Raw genomic sequence first — 17413 nt, 5'->3', positions numbered from 1 at the left:
AAAAACTAAAAGGTGACTTAAAATTGACAGTAAATAAAATACAGCTAGATTTTGCTTTTTTGTATTTCACTTTAATAGTATTTAAACAAATATTGATGTCCTTTGTCTACCTAGCTTATTAGTAATTTTGTAACATTTGTGTTTGAATGATATTTTAATCTAACTCTGACTTTAGTCGTGCATTTTAAAGAAATTGGCCAATTAATGTAGATAGCCAAGTCATCACTGAAGTTTTTTCCGTCTGTTCTCCACATGATGGCGCCACGACTTAACCGTTCGACACGGCGGTGGCCTATTATTTTGCTTTTGTTTGTAAGGGTGTCTAGTGGCAACTGCCTGCAAATGTGCACCAGTGTTTGTTTGTTTGTTTGTTTGTTAAATTCATACTCTAAAGGAAAGCACTTACCATACTAACCTTAGTGGTTTTATCAGGGGGAACTTAGTTTGAATTGTGAATTAGAGTGATGAGTAGCAGTAATACAAGTCAATAATAATGTCACACTTTACATGATTGCATAAGTCAGGACTGAGTAACACTGATGAACCTGTTGATGTGATTATAGAGCACATAATGACAGCAACATTGACTTAGACAATGACAACTGACTTAGAAAGTCAATGGGTACATTCTTCAAAATATCTTTTGTGTTCAGCAGAAGAAAGAAATTGTCTTTTCTGAGAATAAGTAAAAGATTTCTACAGGTTAGTACTGACGAGTTATCTCTCAGTGGGAATCAATAGCCTACATTCTCCCTGTGTTGGCCTTTGGATCCTCAGAGTGTCTCTTTTGTTTTTCCTCCACTGTTTGGGGTGTTGAGCAAAGGGCCTGATGACCCGTATTTACTTCTTCATTAACACATATTCTAACAGGAAGTATAACTAGCTCAGTTGGTGGTAAGACAACGACTCTATGTTAATACTCTCAAACAGGAAATGACTATGGCTTTTCTGGGCTCCAGAGACTTTAGTTGAAGAACATTTGTGGTTATCAACCAGTTTGAGAGTTTCCTCCTGTATGAACAGTGCGTGTGTGATGGCCCAGACAAAAGATCCAAACTTTGGGCAGTCATCAGGCACTAACTCTGCCCTTCAGAGACTGGACACTTTAGCTAGCCGTTTTTTTTACAAATACCGGAAAGGAAACCAGGAGAAAGGACTAGAGAATGAAGGGCCACATGTGTCAGAGTACACTGGCCTTTGGGATGCAACAAGTAAGTCTAAGCCTTTTCAGAGATATATTTTAAATTAATAAACAATCTAATGAATGTTGTTTCAATGCACTAGAATCCTGCTTTCTTAAACTGGCTTACTCTTGATATTAACTCATTGCATAGAGTATCTCTGGTTTATTTTCTCAACCATTATAGATTGAAGGATATGATGTGATGTAGGTATTTTAATAGTAAATATCTGATGAGTGCAGAGTAAAATGTGTTAGCCTTGTCCAAATGCATATATTTCCGTACACTTTGATTGTTGTCAGACTGTTTGTGGTTTTAACAGGAAGAGAAACAAGCCTTCTCAGAGCCAGCAAACAAACCTGAATTTTCACTTTAGTGAACAGTGGCTATTAAAGCCTTACATCTATGAATTATTATCTTTCCTTCTAGTTCGTAGCAGACGAGATAATAGGCCGCCCTGCACACAGCTAGCACAGTTTACTTGATGTCTGTATTTACAGACACAACACTCTTGGTTCCAGTGAAATTACAACATAAAATGTAACCAAATTCACTGTTACTGATATACATCTGACAAACAGATGCAAAAGCAAATCTCATGACCAAGTGGCAGCCTGCACCTCATAAAAGATATCAATCAAAAGTCCATAGGCCTATGTATATTGTAATGTTGGTTGTAGCTGGCTTAAATGAAAACATTTACAATGTTGTCAAGGGGAGAGATGTATAATGTTTTCTTTACATGAAATAGCCATGCGAACTCAACTCAAACACTGTGTAGCAGAAACCTACCTGAAGTGAATATCCCCCAAAAAAGCATTCACTATAGATATAGCACACACTTTTTTTAACATGTTAATGGTAACACATTATAATAAGGTACACTAGCTAACATTCGTTAATGTATTAATAACTAGCAATACATTTGTTACTGTATTTGTTAATCTTTGTTAACGTTAGTTAATAAAAATGCAGCTGTTCATTGTTAATTTATGTTAGTTCAAAATGCATTAACTAATGTTAACAAGATTTTAATAAAGTAAATGTTGAAATTAACATTAACAAAGATTAATAAATGCTGTATAAGTGCAGTTCATTATTCCTTCATAACTAATGTAATTAACTAATGTTAACTAATGAACCTTATTGTAAAGTGTTACCATTTTAATTTGTATTATGTCTAACATACGGTGTTGGCAGGAAGTGCACTGACTCTACTGAGGTTTCCTGCCTTTTTTCTTCTTCTTGCTCAAAAACAAAAAATGACATTTAATTTTAACATTTATTCTTCCCTCAAGCAGAGAACAATCCTTTGCCACTGATGTTTATTCTGTAATCTGTTCTGTTTAGTGAAAGAAGTCTTGACAAAAGCCAAAGATGATTTTTTGATTAAATGGGAGAGTCAGCCACAGGTATGAGAGCTTTATTACAGTAAACTTCAAAGTCAAAGACCGTTTTCTCCAGCAGAACTAATTGTTGTCCTCTGCCTTTGGATCTGCAGAGCACATCATGTCTAGATGACTTTGACAGGCTGAAAACTCTTGGGACTGGCTCTTTTGGGAGAGTAATGCTAGTCAAGCACAGACAGTCGGGCCAATACTATGCTATGAAGATTCTCGACAGGCAAAAAGTGAGTATGCATACTGTATATCCTCCTGCAGGACCCAGCAATTGCTATTTGTCCTCTGTAGAAGACATTTGTTTTTGTTAATTCTTATTATTTAACAACAGGTCTCTTAAAGTGTATACTGAGCTTTTCAGAGCAAAATGTGTACTATTTTGTAAATATTTATTTTAAAATTTTCCAAGAAGAGTATGGTTTTACAATGACGACAGTGATTCATTCGATGTCCTCGGAAAATGACATCCACTGTAAAATATAAATAAATAAATAACTTGTAAAAATTAGTTATATCAACTACCAACAAAAAATATATATATATAAAAAAACACAATAAATTTGGTCTGTGATTGAAGTCAATTCACCTTTATTTATATATCGCTTTATACAATACAGATATACAAAGCAGCTTTACATTGATATGGAAAATAATGATTCATTGATATGGACAGAATTCAATTCTACAGTAATGCAGCTCTAAAAAGAAAATAGTACAGTAAACAGTTGTTATTCAGTTGAAATCAGTTTAGTGTTTATTCAGTTCAGTTCAATGACTGTAAAGTTCATCAATTTTGAAATTAGTTCAATTCATCTACAAAGCAGCTCTGAAGAAAATATAGTGATGTCATCATCCAGCTCAGTTCAGTTCTCATCCAATAGTGTCAGTGCATTCGAATCAATAATATTTCTGAATATTAATTGTCCCCAACTAAGCAAGCCAAAACGCGACAGTGAACGATAATGTTCTGTTTATTATGAGCGTGTGCTACCATTATGTCGTCTGCTGCTGAGAAAAAATAATCATTAACTGGGGAAAAAATATGCTCCTCTGTGTCAATATCATTACAACTGTATGTACTGATAATGAACATCCTTGGTGTGTACCTAATACTTGTGGATCCAAGTTCAATATGCCTGCATTTTGAACTTAAGCTGAGTATTAATATTGCACATTACTAATGCAAATATTACTAACCTTTCCACTAAACAATCTCAGTTTACAGGTATTGGCACAAACACAAAGGTTATGTAGGGTTACTTCTATGCACCAAAAGAATTGAATCACTAAAATTGAAGAAACTTCACAAAGAAGAACGACACTAATCACCCTAATGATGACTTGAAACAAATCATTTTTAACTAAAATATATTACATTTATTAAAACATACATTCATTCTGAATTACAAATATTTACATTTGCTCAAAAGTCCCCATGCTTTAACAAGTTTTTCAAGATTGTTATGGGTGATCACTGATCATCAAACTGAGCATGCTCAGAAGCCTCCTCACAAAATTTGCCATTATTGCCGGTTTCACAGACAAGGCTTAAGCCTAAATGCATCTTTGAGCATGTTTACACAAATTATGGTTATGTTATATTAAAAACTGTGACATTTAGTTTTTGGTTTCAGTTTCGTATTGGACTCTTATGCTGCATCCTAAATCAATAGTATGCAAAAAATAGTATGTAAGAGTAGTATATAAGCATATGCATATGTTGTATATATATATATATATATATATATATATATATATATATATATATATATATATATATATATATATATATATATATATATAAAACATATGCATATGCTTATATATATATATATATATATATATATATATATATATATATGTATATATATATATGTAACATATTTTTGAATGGTCGCAAAGTTCAAATTCAAATAATCTGACAGTATGTGATTTCAGATGCAGCTATAGTTTATACATACTTATTTCCTATGTTTTCTTTTTGTTTCCTTGATTGTCATGGTTACATTTGTTGTCATTACTCATTGTTTGATTGATTGCATCCACCTACTCCTTGTTTAGTTCATCATTATACTGTGTATGGCACTCAGTTTGTTCAGTTCTTTGTCTTGCGTTGTCAATGCTGTCAATGCGTGTTTCTCCTGTGATCTTCTTCATTGTTTCTCTAGTGGATTACCGTCTTTATCATTATAATAAAGGTGCCGCATTTAGATCCCTCCTCTACTCATTTTACCTGACCCGCCGTAACAAAACATTTATCAGGTTTACAGAAGACATTATTAGCTCCAAAAAAAAAAAAGATTTGTGAATGAAAATGACTGAGCATGTTTTTTTAAACATAATTGTACTCAATTTCCTAACAACTGAGTCTAGATATTCTCTACAGAGGACATTAAACAAAAAATATTATTTTTTTGTTTGTTTCCTAAACATTGAATTTGCTTGATTATCATTTTCAAATTTCAGGAAATTCAAAAAATGTGACAGTTTAAATTGTGTCTGGCTGGTCTGGGCCTTGTTTCATGTGTCAGAATGTAATGTTAAATGGTAAAAAAATGACAGAGAAGAGGAAACTGAAACTTCCTCTGTTGACCAAACCACAGTAAGCCATGATGTTTCCACTGATGACTGTCACATAATCAGACTGTTTGAGGGGCCGTTTACTCAACACCGTTTTCAACTAAAGACAGAAACTTTTTACGGATTTTTGAAAACGGCAACATCATGCGTGTATTACGTGTTAACATGATATAGGGAAATCACTATATGCGGATGATGGGGTCCTTTTGATTAGGGGCAGAAATCTAGAATACATGCAAAAGAAAATGCAGACAGCAGTTAAGGCAGTAGAACAATGGTCATTTAAATGGGGTTTCAGATTATCTACAATCAAATCTCAGATAATTTGTTTCTCTAAGCGACATAAACAAATTTAATTGAAATTATATGGTAAAGAACTTGAGCAAGTTAGGGTGATTAGATTTCTTGGAGTTTTATTTGATGAAAAGCTTACATGGAGACAACACATAGATAAAATGAAACATGAGAACAGTTCACTCGTATTGCGTCGCTAGATGCTATGGGAACCCTTTTCAAAACGCTCTCATTAGCTGACGACTTCACTCTGAACTACCATCTGGGGCTGTGAAGCCCAAGACTTATAGTAGAACTAAAAGTCAAAAACCAACAGGGACTGGACAAATGTCGGAGCCCACAAAGGGATACCTTGAGGCTTGGGCCTTTCAGGGGCCAAGATCTCCTAGATAGACTCATGCCTGCAGAGCCGGCACCTCCAAGTTGTAAAACCTCTGATGGTGAAGTCCAGCCGGCCACAGCACAAATGTCTTCAATTGGTACACCACTGGACCATGCCCATGAAGAGGCCATGCCCCTTGTGCAATGACCCCTGACGCCTATGGGGCATTGAAGGCCCATTGAGGCGTAGGCCAAAGAGATAGCATCTACTATCCAGCGTGACAATCTTTGCTTCGTGACCGGGAGCCCTTTGGTGCGGCCGCCGAAGCATACAAAGAGCTGTTCCAACTGCCTGAACGGGGTAGAACACTCTATATAAACTCTGAGAGCCCTGACAGGGCAGAGTAGACTTAATTCTCTATCGTCTTCCGACAGGGGAAGGGCAGATAGTGAAATGACCTGGGCTCTGAATGGAGTTGAGAGCACCTTGGGTACATAGCCATGTCTAGGTTTGAAGACGACTTTGGAGTCATTGTGCCCAAACTCAAGGCAGGAAGCGTTCATGGAGAGCGCTTGCAAATTGCCCACTCGCTTGACCGATGCTAGGGCTAGCAGGAGTGCGGTCTTGAGTGAAAGTGGCTTTAAGTCAGCCGACTGAAGCGGCTCGAAAGGGGGTCCCCTAAGAGCCCTGAGGACCGTGGATAGGTCCCATGAGGGTGTAGAGGGAGGACGAGGTGGGTTCAGCCTCGGACCAGGACGTGGTGTCCCGCCAGGCTCGGGAGGAAGATTTTTAGGGCTAGAAAGACTGCTCTCATTTCTAGGCAGTTGATGTGTAGGCGTTTCTCCGAGCTTGACCAGAGGCCGGAGGTTGGCCTGCCCTTGCACAGGGCCCCCCAGCCTAGGTTGGAGGCATCCATCATGACCACTTTCTTCCTCGAGAGTAGGCCCATGCTTAGACCTGACTGGTACCAGTTGGTGTCTTTCCACTTAGCTGGCGCCAGGCACTGTTTAGCTCCAGCTGCTGGGTGGGGCTGAGAGACCGGCGGTGCTGGTTTGGCTGGCTGTTGGGTCGGTGCGTTCCTGGGTCGACCTGAAGCAGAACTGGAGCGTTTGGGCAGAAAGTGTGGCATTGTTTGCAAAGACTTCTGTGCTTCCGTGAAACGCTCAGCGAAGCCCTTCACCACGGGACCGAAGAAGCTGGTGGTGTAAACTGGGGAGTCCAGGAAGGCAGTCTTGTCTGCGTCCTTTATCTTTGTGAGATTAAGCCACAGGTGGCGCTCAAGCACTACCAGGCTGGCCATGCTTCTACCAATGGCCTGGGCGGTGGTCTTTGTGGCGCGCAGGAACAGGTCAGTGGCGCTGCGCAGATCTCGTCCATGGAGCGGAGGAGTTTCGGCTGGAAGACTTGGAGGACCACCATAGTGTGCAGGACTGAAGCAGCTTGAACAGCGGACGCATTGGCTCGGCCAGCAAGAGCTGAAGTAGTCCTGCACGGCTTGGATGGGTGAGTCACTTTAGACCTCCATCCAACGGCGATGGGCGGTCAGAGATGCGCTTCCTCTAGGGGGGGCAGCTTCTCATACCCCCTTTCCTCTGCACCGTCGAGAGTTGAGAGCAGTGCAGAGGCGGAAGTGCATAGGCGGGCCGAGTAGGGGGCGCGCCATGACTTCGTCAGTTCGTCATGAACCTCAGGGAAGAAGGCGCTGATCGCTGACGAGGGACCTGCTGGCACCCCGGCAGGAACCATTCGTCGAGGCGGCTTTTAGATGGCTCTTTAGCTGGCTCTTCCGTTGAAGACTAGTCGAGACCCTATAGTCGAGACGCCTGTGCCCACTCTGGTAACGCTTTTGCTGGTCTGAGACGGGGGGACGGGGTCAATAATAGAGCCCGACCAATCCTCGCCTTCAGATCGGCATCATCGTGGAGGTCTTCCTCCGGGTCCACCAAACGAGACGAGGCCGGCCTCTTCATAGGAGAGAGTGTGGAGAAAGTGCGGGGACTGAGCTGGCATGAACTCACTCGTCTCCATGCGCTCTTGTGTCCTCTGACCCCACCGTTTCTTCCTCCGAGGTTCCTGGGAGGCGGGAAATGGGAGGGCACGAGGGGCAGGGTCGCTCTCTAAAAAGAAAGCTAGCCGCGAGCACAGAGAGGAGAGTGGCATGTTCTCGCAATGAGAACAGCCGCCCTGAGTTTCTGCATGGTTTTTGCCCAGGCAGGAAACACACTCACACGGTGCTCGTCTGTGCAATGCAGAGGGGCTCTGCATGTGACACAGTAGGAGCGCGGCATTTGAAACAACGCCGCGCTGCTCTTTTAGAAAAAAATTTGCCTTTTAGGCGGTTTTGCTCATTAAAAGGATACGTCGCTGGATGACCGCAGGGAAATGGTGAATCAGCAGATGACAGCGTCATCTGTCAATCAGCACGCTATACAGCTCTGCACTGTGCTGGCTGTGCAGCTGCACTGCATTTTAAAATAAAGGCTTCAATATTCTCGAGAAAAGGAGTTTTCCCATAGCGTCTAGCGACGCAATATGAGTGAACCGTTCTCGAAAAGGAACTAGATACAAGCTTAAGCCATAAGAATATGTAGTGGGGCTTTCAAAACATCTCTGGTTGCGGCAATTCAGGTTGAAATGGGAGAGATGCCATTGGGTATTAGAAGACTTAAACTTATGCTAGCATACTGGGTAAACCTGCAAGGGCATAATGAATCCCATCCTGCAAAGACTATAGTACAGGAGTGTTGGGAACATAGTAAATCTAATTTTAGGAGTTTTGGATTGTGAATGAAAAAGCAAGGAAAATAGGTTTGAATAGTATACAATATTGTCCTACTGTCCCATATTCAAATATCCCTCCTTGGATGTTTATAATGCCACTGGTTGATTTACAAATAAATAAAAGATAATTTAAAGCAAATACCTATCTGGTTTGTTGTCCAAAGCTACTTAGAAAATAATTTTACTAATAAAATAATGATATTCACAGATGGTTCAAAAAACCCTACAAATGGACATACAGGTGCTGCAGTGTACATCCCACAATGTGGAAAATATATCAAGAAAAGAACAACAGATAATCTTTCAGTTTATACAGTAGAACTGGTAGCCATTATATTGGGATTGCAGTGGGTAGAAGAATATAACCAAAAAAAAAATGTTTTAGTTGCATCTGATAAAATCAGGGAAATCATAATTTAAATATATCAAACAATATACAGATTACATAATAAAGGTTTGAGTGTATGGTTTGTTTGGGTTCCTGCACATGTTGGTGTGAAAGGAAATGAAGAAGTGGATATGTTAAACAATCTCTTAAATCACCAACAGTAGATTTGCAGATTGCAGTAAAACTGAGGCTAAAGCATTTATAAAAGATCAAACTCAAAAAAAATATGGCAGGAATATTGGGAAATTAATGATACAGGAAGACATTTGTATAGTATTCAAAGCTTTGTTGGCATGAAAAGGGAGATGAGTAAAAAGCAAAGTGAAGAAAGGATTATCACTCGTCTCAGAATAGGACATATAGGGCTCAACATACAGTGCTATGCATAAGTTTAGACACCCATGCTAAAGTTGACTAAAAAGAGGAATAAAAAATCATCTTTTGGAAATTGAACTTAATGCCTTAATTAAAAAAATTAGGAAAAATCCAACCTTTAAGGACACCCATTTTCTTTGTGAATGAATAATGTATCGTAAATAAATAAATGTTCTTCCTTAAAATACAGGGTGCATAAGTCTGGACACCCCTATGTTAAATTCCCATAGAGGCAGGCAGATTTTTATTTTTAAAGGCCAGTTACTTCATGGATCCAGGATACTATGCATCCTGATAAAGTTCCCTTGGCCTTTGGAATTAAAATAGCCCCACATCGTCACATAGCCTTCACCATACCTAGAGATTGGCACGGAGTACTTTCCATAAGATCATCTCTCAATGCAAATCAAACCAGCTATTAGGCTAACTGAAATAAAACCATGCCAATCTCTAGGTATGGTGAATTGTTATGTATATGAAAAGGAAAGGAAGGAAGGAATTAAAAGAAGTACTAGAAAAAATAAAACTAAATTTCACTTTAAAAAACATCATTGGAACAGCATTGAGGAAAATACATATACAGTTATTGACATTTTTGAAAGAAACAGGTCTGATGGAGCGAGTATAAAGGTTATTGCGAATTATAATTTATTTTTATTTATCTTTTTCTTCCCCTACATTCTGCCAAATCTTCTGATCCACACTCCCGTTCAGTAGGTGCATAGATATATACACTAGATGTCGCCTTGGCTACTGCAGTTCATTGGAACGAATGCGTCAATAGAGCCACCATCTTGGAACAGGGGAGCCCCTCCTCTTTAATGCATCAGCGTCAATGTAGGCAAAGGTCTAACGGAAATAAAATCACCATAAATCGTCATGAATGCGATTTTCTAGTTTTTTTGGTTCGTTCCAACGGTCAGACATGTATTTATCAGCGAGTCCAGAGAAAATTTAAGGTTTTGATATTAAAATAATCTACCTCTTTTTCAAAATATAATGCATAGTGCTAGTTGGCCTAAGTTTATTAGTCACATTCTTCCACTTGAGTAAACTTAGAATGAACTACTTACCTTAGCCTACTGCATGCAAAATGGCTACAATGGTGTGACTATACATGTTAATTTAAACATTTAAATTGTATTGGTTTATTAAATATGATACACAAAGCAATTTGCAGGTGGAAGCAAATCAAAAATTTGAGAGGAACATAATGTGAAAGTTAGATAGTTGAGGTGCCAAAGACCGTTTCATCTTTTCTTTATTCCTGTCCCGCAATACTTTTGCCACATTAAATAAGTATGTACTAAAGTAGTAAATACATCTTAAATAGCTAAACAGTTGACATTTTCACAAATTCCAGTGTCCTTCCACACCTCCATCCCCAGTTTGCAAGGAAGAAACAAGCCCTTGAGCCCACTGTATCCTTGTGCAAAACTCACACATACATAAGATGTGTGGAATTCTATGTATAATAATCATGGATGTACTGTTTGAAGATTGACAGGGAGAGGACAAGCATACTATTAGGACTGTACTTACTTACAGGTTACAAGCACCACACTGTTTTTTTCCAATAAAAGGTTTGAGTACAATCGGTAAAAACTCAAAGTTAGGAACAACACAGCCAAAAGTGGGTATTGAGGATCAACTCCTGCATATTGTACATTTTAAACACAAGGGTTATTTTTGTCAGGGCCACACAGCGCCAGTCGGAGAAACTATTGAATAGAGACCAAAACAACTGTCCACATTTCCAACATCTTACGATCATATTACATTGATATAAATACATTCTGTTCATTGTCGGTTTTCCTAACTGTCAAAAACTAATGGGTAACTAGCTAGCTAACTAGCATGGATTAGCTGCGGTTGTTAACCAAGGACTGAAACAAATCAACGTAATCAGAAATATAATTTTGTATCATTCAATATCATAAAACACATTCTCACTTGTGAAATGTAATCCCTTGCTGTCTGGTTTTTAGATTTCATTCGTGTGAACTTCCATACGCAGCACAAAAGTCCGGCATCATCCATGAATTCGAAGTACAGGCGGAGATAGCAGCGTTACCTAGCTACTTCCTATGACAAGACCCCTGTTCCAAGATGGCGGCGGTTTTGACGCATGCTTAGAACCCCAAGGCGACATCTAGTGTATATATATATGCAGTAGGTGGCAGTAAAACACCTAATAGGCCTATGTCACACTTCCTGCTTCCGGAACGCGGAGTAGGGATTCAGAACTTCCGGTCAACAGTATTTCTCGATAAGGATTTAGATTATCAGCCATAATGTCTAAACCATCCGAGGTAGACTGTGACCACGAGCTATGAGGTTGTGAAACGAAGGTTTTTGCTCCTGTAGAAGCTATAAGTTTGTATGAAATCAACCTTGTTTTAAGAAAAACATGTTTTATCCGCGATCTTATGGAAAAAAAACTACACTACCCACAATCCTAAGCGTAGCAGCAACATCTGCTGATTGGTCCAACTCGCTGTTACCATAGAAACGTTTACCTTACAGGCGAACAGCTAGAGCTATAACAACAATGGCAGGCTACACCCGCAACTTGTACCCTTTCCTCAGTTTTGACGTTTCCACTTGAGAGTTTTCATTTACCATCCGAACCACATCGTCATATGTGACTTCAGGCAGGTTGCAGAGAGATTTGGTCCAGCGGTATCTATCGGACTCCGCCATTGTAAAAAGCTAACCGGAAGAGCCGTATCCCTACTAAAAGATGTACTTCCGGTCTTCAATTTTTCCGTGACTCAACCGCCAATAAAAACATAAGAAGAAGAAGTATTACGTGTTCAGTCTATAGCCGCATAGTTTCTTCACAAAGTGACATCGCCATCTACTGGTCTGGCATGCATAACACAGCATTTTTAGTCGTTAAGTACTTTTAGTCATAGTTAAGTAGTTTGCGGATCCGTGTGAATGGGGATCGTTTTAACAATGTTGTCGTCTGTATACTTTTTAGTAAATTGTTTTAGTACATCGTTGTCGTGTAGCTACAAAACGTAGCTATTCATTCAATTATTTTAAAAGACTGAAATAAAGCACCAATAGTACAAAAGTAGCTTACTATAACGCGGAAAGTTGTGCAAGTAGTCCATTGGTTGTGAGATAGCATTGGAATGTCTTTATGGGTAAGAAACAGCCATCATGTCTGGATCCAGCGGCTTTTGAACAGTTACTCTAAAAATCGGTATTTTAAAATCACAACTTTGCTACTTTGCTCAAGACTAATGTTGTTTTATTTTACTTTAACCAAAAACGAAAGTAGCTAATGAGAATCTGTGAAATTTACTATATCACTATTTCTCAAACTATTTATATTTACACAAATTAGATTGCCGCATTAATATTAAATATTAATATTAATATAATATAAATAAAAAAGAATGTTACAGAATTCTACCCTTGTACCCTATTTATACTGCTAGGTAAAATATGCTTATAGTACATTAAAATATTTAATAAAAATTATATTTTGTTTAGTATTTAAAATATTTGCCTGTTTTTTTTCATACTATTAATTATTTCTCATAATTTTCTTTTTAATTTTTTTTTTTATCCCTGCTTTTGATGATTTTCCAGGTGGTGAAGCTCAAACAGATAGAACACACATTAAATGAGAAGAAAATATTACAAGCAGTTTCCTTTCCTTTCCTTGTGAAACTGGAGTGCGCTTTTAAGGTACAGGAGCAAATTATATTGAGAAGAATGACAATGTGAAAGTGTGTGTTTGTTGTGTTTGGCAGGGCTACTGCAAAAATGCAACACAGAAATTAATTTCATTAAATAATTCCCTCAACAGGATAATTCAAATTTGTACATGGTCATGGAATATATCCAAGGCGGTGAGATGTTCTCACATCTGAGACGGATTGGAAGATTCAGGTGAACCGCTTAAAAACTAGTTAATAAAAACTCTTTATGATGTACCTTTAGCCTTCTGCCATTCTTTATCAATGAAATAACTTTGTTTTTGTCCTTATAGTGAGCAGAATGCACGTTTCTATGCTGCTCAGATTGTTCTGACGTTCGAGTATCTTCATACTCTAGACCTTATCTACAGGGACCTAAAACCTGAAAACTTGCTCATTGATCATCAGGGATACATCCAGGTGTGCCAGTCACTTGGCTGCTGATCTTCCGATAAAATGTTACTTTCACTTTGGTCTTGTATTCATACATAATTTTAATTAGCTTCATCCATAACTCTTATATTTGAATGTGATTAAGGTAACAGACTTTGGCTTTGCCAAACGAGTGAAAGGCAGAACTTGGACATTGTGCGGTACACCAGAGTACCTGGCACCAGAGATCATTCTCAGTAAGGTAAGACAACACACCAGTAGTTCTTCCTCCTTAGGAGTTCAATGAGGTCTCAGCGTTTGCTCTTTTTCTTTGTTAGGGCTACAACAAAGCTGTTGACTGGTGGGCGTTGGGTGTTCTGATCTATGAAATGGCTGCTGGATATCCACCTTTCTTCGCTGATCAACCTATTCAGATCTATGAGAAAATCGTATCTGGCAAGGTCAGAAGAATTTCAAAATTAAAAAAAAAAAAAAAGAAAACCACATAATGAATATGTCTCGTCCTCTCCTCCCATACCTGTAACAATTCCTTCCCTCGTGGGTCCTAAAATTATACTTATTCATTTTTTTGTTTTTTTTGTCCAGAAAGCTTATATCATTTATGTATTTATTTCTTTATTTATTTTATTTACCTTTAAATTACTAGTCTTTATTAATATTTTAATTTAGTAAAATAATTTAAGCACATTCAGCACATTTTTTCACTTAAAGGGGTCATCGGATGCAAAATTCACTTTTATATGGTGTTTGGTCTTTGCAGTGTGTGGACACAACCACCATACAATGAAAAAAATCCATTCACTCCTTTTTTTTTATCCTCAAAAACCTAAACACTCTAAATAATCAAGCCGTTTGGATTTTCTGAGCAATATGATGTCATATTGCTCATGCTCCGCCCACGACCACTGTCCAGTATTAGCATATTTCCGCCCTTAGCCATTTGTATACTGTCCACCAAGGCAGGTTGTCAAGGCAGCACTTTACCTGTCTTGTGTCAACATGCTTCATGAAAGAGAGGGGTGGGGTGAGCAGTTGCTCATTATCATTTAAAGAGACATGCACTGAAATGGGTCGCTATGAATAGAGCTGTTTTGGAGGAGGTAAAAAGGTTGTTGTTTTACACAACCATTGAGGAATTTTAAATGATGTTTTATTAACAAAGTTCGGGAGGAGCACGTTCAGATAATTAACACAAGTGGAGAGCACTCAGCAATCAATGGTAAGAGGTATATATACATTCAGCAGTCTCACCTCAATCCATTGACGGTTTAGCAGCCACCACCCCTTCTCCACACTTCTAGTTCTGACCACTTACATACGGGGGAGAGTACTCTGGGTTCGGGCCGAACTCCGAGCTCAGAGCCCTCCCCCCGGACAGCACGCCAAATATGCATTAAACTGTACCCCCTCTAATTGTATGTAAGTGTGAACTTGTTGTATGTTACAAACTTTACACAAAGACCCTAAAGAATCACACCAACTTGTGGAAAATGGCCGTCCGATGACCCCTTTAAATACAAAATAACTCTCCAAAAAAGTCTCACATTGGGTGTCTTTGCCGCCCTCTTGTGGAAAAAAAAATATATATATTTCATAACTCTTGCCACTAGATGGCCTTATAGCTCTATATGGTGCAAATTAACTGTTCCCCAGGGTCCCCAAGTCATTTTTCTTTAGTTTTTATTTTATTTTATTTTTTTCTCCAGTATGCATTCAGGTATATACAGTATTTAGACATTATAAAACAATTTTTTGGTATGGTTTTAGCATGTTTAGTTTTAATTTTAAGCATTTTTAGGTTAGTGTTTATACTGAAGTGTCTGAAGTGTATATTGATAATTCAAGCTAGTAAGGTGGACAGCAGGGCGTGGGGGGGGGGGGGGGGGGGGGGGGGGGGGGGGGGCAAGTAAAACCTTGAAGAATATTTATTTGAAAATGCTGTTATAATTGTACTGCAATGTAAATTAGTTAAAATCTAGGAGATTCCTAGGGAATATTTTTTGACCAATTTTTTTTTTTAAAATCCCCATTTTTCATTCCTTCCTATGGTGGTCAGATTGGCACATGAGGGAAGGATTTGTCATTATTTTTATTAAAACCACATAATCTCTTCAAATCCAGTCGTGTGTGTGTGTGTGTGTGTGTGTGTGTGTGTGTGTGTGTGTGTGTGTGTGTGTGTGTGTGTGTGTGTGAACACTCAATTTCAAATTTTAAATTAAAAGAAAAAGATTTTTGGGTCCAACCCGAGGAAAGGATGAGGAAAAATGACTAAATAATACTTTATAGATTCTTTACTGAAATTGAACTGAACTTTACTGACTTTATTGAAATGTTATTTCAATGGTGAGTGGCAAAATTTGTGAGTATTCTGGGTAGTTGCCAGGATTTTGCTCTGCTCATTGTTAAGGTGTTTTTTAGCACAATTTGTTTTTCAGTAGTTGTCAGTGCACTCCCCCTTAGTGTTGGCCCTATATCTAAAGTATATCACAATTTCTATTTATTTTACACAAACTTGATTGCTTCATCAGTATTCAATAAATAATAATAATAAATAATATCATATCGTCATATATTTTTGGGACCAGAATAAACATTTTAACAGGAGCATTTGACACACAAAGGTTCTAGAGATGTTTTCAACATTTGCTGACTTCTACAACAATGCATGGGTGTTGTTGTTTTTTTTCTTTTTTTTTTCTTTTTTTTTTAACATAATTCGAGATTATTGAATAAATATCAAACATTCAGATGTGAATACTTGATTTGCACAGGTACGATTCCCCTCACACTTCAGTTCAGACCTGAAGGATCTTCTGCGCAATCTGCTGCAAGTGGACCTCACAAAGCGCTTTGGCAATTTGAAAAATGGTGTCAGTGACATCAAAAACCACAGATGGTTTGCTACGACTGACTGGATTGCAATCTATGAGAAGAAGGTGTGGCCTCTTGTTCTTTAACACCTTATTCATACTTTCAGGATTTAAGTTTCTGAATGGATCTTGAGAACCGCTCTATTTCTTCATGAATTTTACAGGTTGATGCTCCCATCATACCAAAGTGCAGAGGGCCTGGAGACACAAGTAACTTTGATGAATATGATGAGGAAAACATACGGGTATCTGTCACAGAGAAATGTACAAAAGAGTTCTTGGAGTTCTAGGGTACCTGTAAAAGCTTTATGAGTTCTTTTTTTTTTTCTTTTTTTTTTATAGTCTCCTTACTTTTTCTTTTTTTTAAAAACATTTGATTAGATGTAAAAGTTTTACTTTATTATGTTAATTTATACATTGAATAAAGCCTATTTTTCACTTTTTGCAGTTTTTTACCATGGAACACTGCTCCATTTTCTAATGTGTCTTTTACACATTAAAGAAAAGTATATGTTCAGTATTAATATATGAAAAAGCTAAATTCTCTATTACGCGTGTGTGTGTGTGTGTGTGTGTGTGTGTGTGTGTGTGTGTGTGTGTGTGCGTGTGCGCGCGTGCGTGCGTGCGTGATAACTGTAGAATATGTGTATATGCTGAAGAAAGCATGTGGCTGTTCAGAAATATGAAAAGGTAAAGAAAGTACAATGTAAAAGTGTAAAATTGTTTGTTTGAATGTTTTTTTTCCTCCAGCTTTGAAAACAGATCTCCTAAACAATGGTATACAGCTCAATCATATATGATACTTTTTTTTTTTTTACTATTATTTTTATATCTGCTGTAGAGATCATGCTGTACAATTTTGTGACCAATTATTTAGACACTGAATAAAATAAAATGATTTGCATTGCCTTGTAATGTCCAATGCAAAGTGTATTTTCTGTATTTTGTTTGTCCTTATGTTTGTGAACGATTTTACTTCCCCACTTGAATGAAGCCCTAGGATGCTAATACCTACTGTATTGCACATGTAGAATGTTAAAGCATTTTAGTTGGTGTTAGAATTGTATTGCCTTTTTTTCGTCAAGAAGTGGACTTGCAGACTCGCATTTATAA

At 38.0% G+C, this 17413-nt stretch overlaps 1 protein-coding gene across 1 annotated transcript; it reads left to right on the top strand.

Annotated features, from left to right (window-relative positions):
• The first annotated feature begins 850 nt into the window (after window positions 1-850).
• On the top strand, window positions 851-17233 carry prkacba (protein kinase, cAMP-dependent, catalytic, beta a). The gene is made up of 10 exons (XM_084100614.1): window positions 851-1211; window positions 2532-2593; window positions 2683-2811; window positions 12928-13026; window positions 13148-13230; window positions 13331-13457; window positions 13576-13671; window positions 13748-13870; window positions 16202-16366; window positions 16465-17233. Exons 1-10 carry the CDS (start codon window positions 1016-1018, stop codon window positions 16588-16590), a joined length of 1206 nt encoding a protein of 401 aa, XP_083956740.1. The 5' UTR covers window positions 851-1015; the 3' UTR covers window positions 16591-17233.
• Window positions 17234-17413: the final 180 nt, after the last annotated feature.

The sequence above is a fragment of the Abramis brama genome (assembly GCF_963993115.1).
Source record: "Abramis brama genome assembly, chromosome: 23".
NCBI lineage: Eukaryota > Metazoa > Chordata > Actinopteri > Cypriniformes > Leuciscidae > Abramis > Abramis brama.
This window is presented reverse-complemented; position numbering and strand designations above follow the sequence as displayed.

Coding starts and splice junctions, on each gene's coding strand:
- prkacba (XM_084100614.1), top strand. CDS start 1,016: ATGAACAGTGCGTGTGTGATGGCCCAGACAAAAGATCCAAACTTTGGG. Junction 1,212..2,531: donor TGGCCTTTGGGATGCAACAA/GTAAGTCTAAGC, acceptor TGTTCTGTTTAG/TGAAAGAAGTCTTGACAAAA. Junction 13,871..16,201: donor AGAAAATCGTATCTGGCAAG/GTCAGAAGAATT, acceptor TGATTTGCACAG/GTACGATTCCCCTCACACTT.